The sequence below is a fragment of the Siphateles boraxobius genome, unplaced genomic scaffold (genome assembly GCF_051911475.1).
Source record: "Siphateles boraxobius isolate OS27281-9 unplaced genomic scaffold, OSU_SipBor_1 88, whole genome shotgun sequence".
Classification (NCBI taxonomy): Eukaryota; Metazoa; Chordata; class Actinopteri; order Cypriniformes; family Leuciscidae; genus Siphateles; species Siphateles boraxobius.
This window is the reverse complement of record NW_027509217.1, coordinates 191,853-202,865: the sequence shown is the minus strand read 5'-3', so window position 1 is coordinate 202,865 and position 11,013 is coordinate 191,853. Positions and strand designations below refer to the sequence as shown.

At 40.6% G+C, this 11,013-nt stretch overlaps 1 protein-coding gene across 1 annotated transcript; it reads left to right on the top strand.

Annotated features, from left to right (window-relative positions):
* The first annotated feature begins 7,464 nt into the window (after positions 1-7,464).
* Positions 7,465-9,465, top strand: tmed6 (transmembrane p24 trafficking protein 6). Its single transcript, XM_077222529.1, has 4 exons — positions 7,465-7,736; positions 7,816-7,942; positions 8,243-8,418; positions 8,632-9,465. Exons 1-4 carry the CDS (start codon positions 7,524-7,526, stop codon positions 8,860-8,862), a joined length of 747 nt encoding a protein of 248 aa, XP_077078644.1. The 5' UTR covers positions 7,465-7,523; the 3' UTR covers positions 8,863-9,465.
* Positions 9,466-11,013: the final 1,548 nt, after the last annotated feature.

The window sequence follows — 11,013 nt, the reverse complement described above, 5'->3', positions numbered from 1 at the left end:
TCTGCAAGGATTTCCAGTCAGGATTTAGACCATATCATAGTAGTGAGACAGCTCTCATTAGAGTTAAAAAGGATTTGCTCTTATTATCTGATCGTGGTTGTATCTCTCTATTAGTGTTACTCTATTCTCTCTATTAGTGCTAATTACATTAGAATGGTTTAAATCATACTTATCTGACCGTTATCAGTTTGTAGTAGTAAACGAAGAGATGTCACATCGATCACAAGTTCAGTATGGAGTACCAACAGGCTCAGTACTAGGACCGTTGCTGTTCACTCTGTACATGTTACCCTTGGGAGCTATCATCAGGAAGCATGGGATTAGTTTTCACTGTTATGCCGATGCTACTCAGCTCTATATCTCTTTGTGCCTCGATGAAACTTACCAATTCACAAAATTAAAGGAATCGATAGCTGATATAAAAATTTTGATGACTAGTAATTTTCTACTACTTAATTCTGAAAAAACAGAGTTTCTAATTATTGGACCAAAAAACCTTCGCACATACTAACCTAGAATACTGTCTAACAACTGATGACAGGCTGCTCTGTCAAGTCCTCATCGTCGGTTAGGAACCTGGGTGTGCTCTTTGATACCAATCTTTCATTTGAAAGCCACGTTTCTAGCATCTGTAAAACCGCTTTCTTCCATCTTAAAAAAATATCTAAATTACTAAATATGCTTTCAAAGAAAAATGCAGAACAGTTAGTTCATGACATCAAGGCTAGATTATTGTAATGCTCTAATGGGTGTTTGCCCTGCACGCATAATAAATAAACTACATATAGTCCAAAACGCAGCAGCCAGAGTTCTTACTAGAACCAGGAAGTATGACCATATTAGCCCGGTTCTTTCAACACTGCATTGGCTCCCTATTAAATATTGTATACATTTTTAAATATTGCTGATTACTTACAATGCACTAAATGGTTTAGTTCCCCAGTACTTGAGCGAGCTCTTAACGCATTATAGTCCTTCGAGTTATTATGATTACAACCTGTATTCCCCTGTCTTGTGTGTTCCTGGACTTTTATGTTATTTCCTGTCTTGCTCCATGTTTTGCAGTTCCTTGTTAAGCTTAATGTTAATTAGTCTCCCCAGGTGTTTCTTATTAGCCACGCCCCCTTGTTATCTTGTTAAGCTTGTCTGCCTGTGGATATATAGCCCGTTGTTTCACTTGTTCTCTGTCAGTCGTTGAATGGACATTCCCTGGTGTAGTGCGTTTCCTCCAGTTCCGTGTTTTCATTTGTTTTCACCAGTTACTAGTGATGGCAAAATGAGGCTTCCTGAACCACTGAGACCTCGCAGCCCATTGCTTCACCCAAAGGTTCATTACTCGAAGCTTCATTCAGCATTGCTCACTAGTGACACCTAGCTACTGTGCAAAGAAGTAGCAGACAAATTAATTAATTCTGAACCAATGACCTGAGCAGACTTATGATGTCCGTATACCCCCTCCCCCCGTTCTGTTTCATTTATTATTTTTTTTCTTCTTCTCACTGTTAATGTCTGTAACCTTTCATTTGCAACAATAAAAAGACCTGAGCAGACATTTGTCCATTGCCTGGGTATAAAATAAAGTAAAATATGTATCTTTCACTGTCTGAATTTACTTGTGCAGTTCACACACACAGTTTATTAATTATTCATAAATGGTTTGGATAGTGACAGTATGAACAACAAAAGTGACACTGTGTTGAGTGCAGTGCTTATGGTGGAGGGAGTGTAATAAAGCAAACTGCAACATAATAGTCTGGGGTGGAAAAAGTGAAGAATTGTTTCTGGGGGGTTTGTGCAGTGAACTGTTACTAGTTTTAGTGCAGTGTTGTGTTTATGGGACTGGGGATATAGAGGAGCAAACCGCAACACTGCAGTTTGGGGTGGGTGAAGGAAGGTTTACAATAGATTTTTATTGAGAAACAGAATTTTTTCAAGTGTGTTGGGGTTTAGACAATTCCTCTTCTTGGACAAAACCTCTCCAGCCTTGGAAAAGATCCTTTCACAAGGAACAGAGGATGCAGGGGAACATAAAAATACCAGCTGGTATAAATGAGGATACTGATGTTTCTGTTGAGGCCAGACGGGGGAGGATCTCCTCTTTCTTGCGGCTCCATTACCAGGAAAAAGGAAAAGTCGCAAAAAGCAAGCAAATCCAAAAGGGCAATCCAAAACAAAAAGCAGTCCAAATCCAAAAATCCAAAGCAATCCAAATAATCTTATCTCATTAATATAACAAGACTCTAATATAGCTACTATAATTAATAATAACAATATACTATAAATATTCTATAACATAATAATATTCTATAATAAATATTCTAACCTGATGTAATGTAATAATATACAGCCCTAACACATACATGACTCAATAACGACAATGAGAGTTCTCTGACTCTCTGACACTACTAAAACTGCTTCTACTACTCATGACATCAGCCACAAGGTGTTCGAACCCCCTTTATCCGGAAGTGACACTCAGACCGAACCGATGACGTATCCACACAAACCGAGGCCTCGTTTGTCATTAGTCACGTGATTTTCACGTTGACAACACAAGCCTCGAATCGCGGCTTCATCTGGCACGCCCATTTTATCTCGACACAAGCTCCGACGCCTCGGTTCAAATGTCACATCACTACCAGATACTTTGTGTTCGCACTTTAATAAATCTAACCTGCAAGCTTCTCAGCCTGCTTCTTTGCCTGTCTCAAATATTACAGGACGACTGACCACAGACATGGATCCAGCAGAAAAGATTTTGTTACACATAGAAAACCCAGCAGACTTGGGACAGGGAGAGAGAGACTGATCACCACAAGAGACTTTATTATTTTTGTGTGTGTGTTAAACTGTGAAGGCAGAGAGCCCAACAGCACTTTAATTTGGTCATTAGTTAATTTTTTTTATGAGTAATAAAAGGTTTACTCGACGCGCCTGACTTCTTCATACTTCTTCATCTTCATTGAACCTTATTACAGGGACACAATACTTGGCTACACATCACGTCACTTTCACTTTTAACCGTGTCTTGTTTAGTTCTACATGAACTTCCTATTTGGTTCTGTCGGTGTGTGGATCCTCCTTCACCATGGGAGCTGTCGAAGAACATGCCAACTACTCCGACTACTCTGACTCCCCTGAGCCCATACCATTACCAGCAGCCATCTCCCTGCCCACTCCAGACTGGAAGCCTCTCCCTGCCCAGAGAGCCCCACAGCTACAGGAAGAGCTTCCCCCATAAACAACAACAATGCCCGAGCCCACCACGGAACCTGAGCCAGCGCTTGACATGAGCCACGAGTTTGAGCCACTCCTCCGGCTCCACCAGGTTTCTCCTTTCCCCCAGCTCCGCCTTCGGTGTCACCCCGTTCTGCCTGGCTCCGGTCTCACCTCAGTTCCTCAAGCTGGCAGCATTGCCTTGGACTTCTGGGCCATCAATGTCATCCTTGAATGGGGTCTCCACCTCGACCAACTCTTTCTTTGTCGGTCGGCCCCCAGGCTTTGCACGGTAGGTCCATCAGGGCTCCGCCTTGGGTCCTCCCTTAGTAGGGTCTGCAGTTGTGTTTTCCCACTGCATACTTATTACCTGCCTGGAGAGCCCCACAGCTACAGGAAGAGCTTCCATCATGAACACAACAACAATGCCCCAGCCCGCCAGAGCCAACCCACATGTCCATCCCAGAGCCAGAGTCAGAATGCTATATTCATCCAGAGGCCGGAGCCCACCTCCAGGTCCATCCCGGAGTCGGCGCCGTAGGGACAGTCCACCCCTGATAAAGTAGAGGAGCGCTGGCTCATTAGTTTTACCATGTCCCTACCCCTGAACTCACTCTCCCACAGCCACTTAATCTGTTGGAACACCCAGTCCCACTTTATAATCTTCCCACAACTTTGTTCGCATCCTTTCCGCTGGCTCCGTCCAGTCCCCTGGGTTCCTCTGCTTCGCTGGTACATCGCAGCTCCTCGGCTCTTCCCTTGCTGCTGATTGCTTCCATCTCTCTTGCTCTGCCTCCTACACCACCAGTTCGACTCTGTTAGGCGGATGCCCTGGCTGTACCTCGGGCTTCCAGGCCCATGTCTCCACCTCGGCCTGCAGCCCTTCAGCCCTGCCTTGGCTCTGCGCTCCTTCAGCTTCACTGTGATCCGCTATCACTCGAGCTCAACTGGGCTTTTTTTATGCCTCTGACTCCACCTTGGTATTTCGTCGTCCTGGTTTCGCTGTGGACTTTCGGTCTCCGGCTGCACCTCAGCCCTCCCTCCCCTTTTGCTCCACCTGGCTTCTCCTTCTCTACAGCTCAGCCTTGGTCCTCACTCCCTCCGGTGTCACCCCGTTCTGCCAGGCCCACGTCTCCACCTCGATCCCTCAAGCTGGCGGCATCACCTTGGACTTTCCGGGCCATCAATGTTGTCCTGGACCATAGTCCTTGCAGCTTTGCTGGGGTCTCAATCTTGTCTAGCTCTGTCTTTGTCGGTCGGCCCCAGGTTCCACCCAGAAGGTTCATCAGGGCTCCGCCTTGGCTTCTCCATTCATTGGATCTGCAGTGGTGTTCCCCTCTGCAGACTTCTCCAGTTCCCTGTCCATCACCAGATCCGTGAGCCTCCTCCAAGTCTCCCTTCTTTTCCTCCACCTTTGGACAGTTATTCATGGAGCAAAGCCTTATGGGAGGGGAATACTCTCAGTGTTATTTTAGGTATCTTTATGCTTTCATTCCTGTGTCTTTGTTCCTTGCGTTTCATTTCAGTTTGACCTTAATTATTCTCTGTTAGTTTCCTTAGTTACCAATTAGCCCCACCTGTGTTTCGTTTAGTTCACCATGTGTATATATATTTTCCTTGTTTGGTTCTGTTGCTTGTCAGTTCCTGTTTTTATTTAATGTGTGTGGAGTATGCTACGATTTCATCTGGTTTTCTCATGTGTGATTCTCTGTGTATATAAAATACTTTATATATGATATCTGTGTCAAGCGTTTTGGATTCTATCATTCATGTTTTATAACATGATATGATAATCTTTAATGACATGTTTTAACATTGAAAAAACAATTCATTCCAAATGGATGACCAAATAATTAGAAGTATAGGGGCTCTCTACGAAGGTCCAACTTCAAGAATCAAAATTAACGGCCAAAGAGGGGTGAGGCAGGGCTGTGCCTGGTCCCCCCTACTGTTTGCCTTATACTTGGAACCATTGACCCAATATATTAGACAATCAAACACTATCCATGGTGTTACAATCGATGGGATCGAACATAAAATTGCATGCTACGCAGATGATGTCCTATTGTTCTTGACTAAACCGGAAATTTCTATACCTAATGTGATGAATTTCCTCAAAGATATTGGTCCAATGTCTGGTTACAAATTGAATATGCAGAAGACTGAAATTTTTTCCTACTGGAGACCTCCGCTGATTTTTAGAAAGACTTACCCATTTAAATGGCAAGCAGAATCTCTCAAATATTTAGGTGTAATTCTTCACAAAGATTTATCAAGAATTCTAAACAAAAACTATACCCCTCTTTTTTCCAATATTAAGAAGGACCTTGAAAAATGGAATCTTATTCCATACTTAAATCTAAGTCAAAGGATTGAAACAATTAAAATGAATATTTTGTCCAGATTCCTCTATTTGTTCCAGACTCTCCCAGTTTCCATTCTCAATCGCTTATTCGATGAGTGGAATAAAACAATCTCAAGGTTTATATGGCAAGGCAGAAAACCTCGAATCCAATTTAAAACTTTATAACTTACAAAAGAAAAAGGTGGATGGGGCTTACCTTGTCTGAAAGATTATTTTATCTCAGCCCAAATCAGAGGATTGCTGTACTGGTGTGATTCAAAATATGAAGCTCAATGGAAAAACATTGAGTGTAGTGTTTTGACGGAGGTCGCTGTTCAGGCCTTATTGGTAGACGATAAACGGTTGAGTCATTTAGAAGAAATTCAGAATCCATGGGTAAAATCGGTGCTTACAACCTGGAAAGAGCTGATCAAAACATACAAACTAAACAAAGAAGTTAAAATCTTAAGCTGGTTGGCTTATGACCAAGGTTTTGTACCAAACAGAACCAACCGGAGATTTAAGGTCTGGGTCACAAAGGGTATAAAGATTTTTTACCAAATTGAAAAAGAAAACCAAATGAAAAGCTTTGATGAGTTGAGGGAATCCTTTGGCTTGGAACAACAGAACTTTTACAGGTATTTACAGACAAGGAGTTATTATAACCAAGAAATTAAACAAAAGGATGACCATTATAATCCTCTGATCGAAATCTTTATTAAGGCATATAAATCAGAACTTTCAAGGGGGGTAATATAAAAAATATATAAATGTCTTAACAATTTGGGAAATCATTCGTCTCAATATATTAAAAATAAATGGGAAAGAGAGGCAATTTCACTTTGACTGATGAGGAATCTGAGAATATATGTATAACACAGTGGAGAACCACAAAATCACATGTCTGGAAAGAATTTTGTTGGAAAAGTGTATCTCATTTCTTCATAACACCTTGTCAAAGCGCTCATTTTGCACTGGGAAGTCCTGAGTGTTGGAGAAAATGTGGTTGTCAGGAGGCGCATCATTATCATGTGTTCTGGGACTGTTTGGTGATTCAAAAATACTGGTTCGAAATCAACAAAGCGCTACAAATTATATTTGATGTCCCCATCCTACTGGATTTCAGAACTATGTACCTGGGCCTTAAAACTCCTGCCATGGACACAGCCAATGGATATCTCTGGAGTATACTCCTGGCTGCAGGGAAAAAGGCCATTACAAAAAAATGGATGACTCAAACTGCTCCGACAATCAGGGAATTGGTAGACCTTATTATGGACATAAGGAAAATGGAAAAAATCATATTCGGATTACATTTACAACTGGACAAATTTGAAAGACTTTGGAACAAGTGGGATACTTATACTGAATTACATATGTCATAATATTCTTTTGATACGTTGTTCTTGCTCTCTGGTCATGTTTTGTTTTGTTTTGTAAAAAAAAAAAAAAAAAAAAAAAAATTAACATAATTAGACTAAGTGCAGTTAAGTATAAGGACACAATAAATATAAGTACACTAATGTTAAACAAAAAACAAAACAAAAAAAACTATTCATAACTGTTTATTAAATATAAAGCATATATTGTCAAATAGATTGTGTAATAACAATAATTTATTATTATTGTATTGAAGTAATAATTATTGTATGTAAATGGTTGATATTTTACACAGTTACAGCACAATGAAATAGCTAATTCATTTTTTTTTATTAAGTTTAAGTACAGTAGGGGAATCAAAATTGTTTTGTAAAAACTTTTGTTTCTAGGCTCTTGAAGGCACTTCAGAGATGTTTTCCAGACCACCTGTGGCCTAGCTCGGATTTTCCCACCTGTGAAGGGCAAATTTTCATATGCCACATGTCAGACTCAAAGTTAATCATCATCAGACACTTCAGTGCACTGAAACTGAATAGGTCTCCAGTTTCATTTAGCTTCTTGCCAGTCATATTTCAAATCTGAAATGTTACAGAATGGCATTTATCTTATTTGGCTTCTGTTGTTGTTTGGGTTGAGTAACAGTGGAGCGTCGAAAGACCCTCATCCAGAGCTTTCAGATCAGGAGCTTTTCTGGGGAGCGGATCAGTATGATTTTGCTATCATGCTGCGCGCCGGAGACCTCCAGTGCTTCTGGCACTTTGCTCACTATGGTGAGCGCTTCTACTTACACTTCATGGTAAGACATTGTTCTGCACTTGAATATTAGTATGCACTTGAATCCTTCGAATGTAACAGCTCAGTATGTGTGTGTTCAGGTCCAGCTGGTGACTGGTGTGGCCCTTGATAGACATCTGTCTGTGATTGTTAATGCGCCGAGCGGCTTAATAGTCGGCAAAGCTGACGATGCAAGTGGTCAGATTGGCTTCAGTGTTGAGGAGACTGGTGAGTCTCACCTTCATACTGGTTTTAGTTAAACTGCTGTCTGTGTTATGAACAGAGAAATAATCTGTTTTTAGAATCCAAAGTGGATTTCATGCGGACCATGCAGAGAATGTCAGACACAAAATAATTCACAGAGAAATTTAAAATTCATGTTTTTCCAAAGGTGTATAGTTTTTTTCCCCCATAAAATATTATACTAAATTAATTAACATCAAAGTACCATAATAAAAGTCATGCTTTCAAACATAAAACATATAAAAGTTGAATAAATCAATCAATAAATCATGTGTATCCCTGCAGGTTTTTATCAGATGTGCTTCAGCAATTTCCACAATCGCTTTGGAAGCATGCAGATTTTCCTGAACTTTGGTGTGTATTATGAGGGACAAGAGACCAGTGAGAAACAAAAGGAAGAAGAGAAGAAAAAGAAAGAAGAGGATATGAAACAAATAAACAGTACATTGTCCTTCATTGAGGTAATAAATAACTGCATTTAGTGGCAACACATCCTTACTGTAATGTGATTTGCTTATATATATACAGTATGTTTTTCAATTTCTTGTTTTTCATCTCTATTTTAAAAACAATGTGAAATATTAAATAGATTTTGTTATTTTTTGACACAAATTTTTTTTAACATATATATATTTTCCACCACCCAACTGAATAACGCTTTGCACTGCATACAGGAGAGCAGCGTCAGACTGCAGAAGTTTGTCTTCCACATGTGGCGTCACTACAACTACGAGCGAATGAGACGAGGAGCTGATTTCTACCTGCTTCAGTCCAACTCCACTTATGTGAACAGCTGGTCTGCTGTCCAGAGTCTCGTCATCATCACCGCTGGATTCCTGCAGCTCCGCTTCCTCAAGAGGCTCTTCAACAGCAAACCAGCAGAGGGCGACAAACCCCGCTGTTAACAAACACTAAACCTGCCACTCTTTCATCTCCATTTATAACCTGCTCTTGAGGAATTACTGCATTTCAGTAATACACAGGTGTTTCTTAAACATCATAATTTTTTAATGAACAATTGGTTTATTTCCCCCTTTTTTGTTATAACAAGGTCCAATTTGCTTCATTTTAAATTATTTTTATGTAGGTTGAATTATTTTAACCTTGTCCCAGAAAGAGACTTTAGAATATTAACGTATATAATATTTCCATCACACTGAACAATTACAAGAAGACAACAGTGTCAGTGAAGATGCTTGAGATGAAATATGAGATATCTGATGAGTAAAGAAAATAAAGAAAAGTCAAAGTAATCTGTAATCTTCTACAGAAACATTAGACTGTATTTGATGGTTTGTAGCCCCAGTATATCTCCAGAAACTAGAGAAGTGGTGTATTTCAGTAACATGAAGCTCCTGTGAGGACGCTGAACATCTGCTGATGGAGCTGCTCGATTCTGAGAGGAACAGATTATCCTGATGATGCAAATATGAGTTTCACTGTCTGAAATGAGTCAGAAGAGTTGGACTAATGGAGAGATGAGGTTTGTTCATATTCATCAGTTTAGGGTGAGTGTAGTCTGAAACAATGACAAATTATGCAAACTAGACATAAATATGAACCATCCTTCTCTTAAATTGTTACAGATATTAAACATTTCCCATCCTAAAAATAAATTAATTATAAACAATCAACGATCATGTGAAATTCAATGGCACTTCCACTAATATTATTGCATCTTTTGAGGGAATATTATGGTGCATACAGAAATGTATGACACACACACAGACATAGATTGACTGCTCTATTTACTTCTTATGCATCCACAGACATAACACCAGAACATCCGGAAACACACGTAACAGTGTGCATTAGGGGAAATGTAGTTAATTAAACATCTTTAACAAAATACACAACATTTCCTTCCCTCTTACTCTTTGAGGTATAACACAAAGATACGAATTAAACTGTACCACCTATAGTCATGAATAATGAAATTAAATTTCTCTTGTTAACATTTCTATAAACCTAGACCTTTTTTTTTACTCAGAACATTCGGTCTTCATGTTGAATTCTTTATGTATATGAACAGAACTAATTCCCTTGGAATGAGGGTAGACTACCTCAAACCCTAACTTACCCTTAGGGGATAATTTTTTAATTGACCCAAAGGAATAAGTGTAACCCCTGACTAAGTATAATTGGAGAAACGTTGAGGTGGGCGCCGCTCCCTTACTGGATATCGGTGGCTTGTCTGGTTTTCATTTTCTCTCGGAACAACAGGTGATGACGGTTAGTAGATGGGCAATTTGCTGTCTTAGTAGGCTCAGAAGTGAATACTACTGAAGCTGGTGTACTGTCACTAATTTGGTCAGTAATGTCAGTGACTTCAGGAAAATCTGTGAATGTGTTGGCTCAAGCAACTGATCAGTGTGTCTCCTCCAGGAAAGATTGCCAGCAGTTTTTACTTTTGTACGACACTGGACCCTCCTGGGCCTCCACAGTAGCCAGAACCCATTCCGGACCACTGCCATAGTTCTGGGCCAGCTCTGGCTTGGCTCGCAGGTTCTGTCACTGTCTCTTGTTGTCGTAAGACAGTTCCTTGGAGTATTGCTGGTTTAAGCAGCTAGAAACTTGTCCTCAGCTCTCTGTTGAACAATACACAAATCCGCCGCAAACTCTATGGGCGCCGCCATCTTGCCTGCCGCCATTATTGCGTACCTTCCGAAGTGTGACACTTGCTGGTGCCCTCTAATGACATTTCAATGAAAGCGGATCCTGCTCATGAAAGAAAATGTCTGGTGAAAGGGAACATTGGGTAGATGATGCCACATGAACACATTATAGACTTCTATAATTCAACGTTAGGCTGCATAGTTTAGATCAGCCGGAACCGGGAACACTTCCCATAAATCCTGATGTACTTGGTACATCACAAGAAGGATGGCGTCTACGCTAATATTAGTCTCTCTGTTTATCCCGAGGTTTACTGCAGTCCGCCGGATCCAGGCCATATCCGGATCTGATGAAGGACCTGCGCCTGGACACGACAACAACACAGTCCTGAAGTGTCAACTAGTCTCTCACTTGTGAAGGCCTCCTTCCCTTTACCTCTG

Coding starts and splice junctions, on each gene's coding strand:
- tmed6 (XM_077222529.1), top strand. CDS start 7,524: ATGTTACAGAATGGCATTTATCTTATTTGGCTTCTGTTGTTGTTTGGG. Junction 7,943..8,242: donor CTTCAGTGTTGAGGAGACTG/GTGAGTCTCACC, acceptor GTATCCCTGCAG/GTTTTTATCAGATGTGCTTC. Junction 8,419..8,631: donor GTACATTGTCCTTCATTGAG/GTAATAAATAAC, acceptor CACTGCATACAG/GAGAGCAGCGTCAGACTGCA.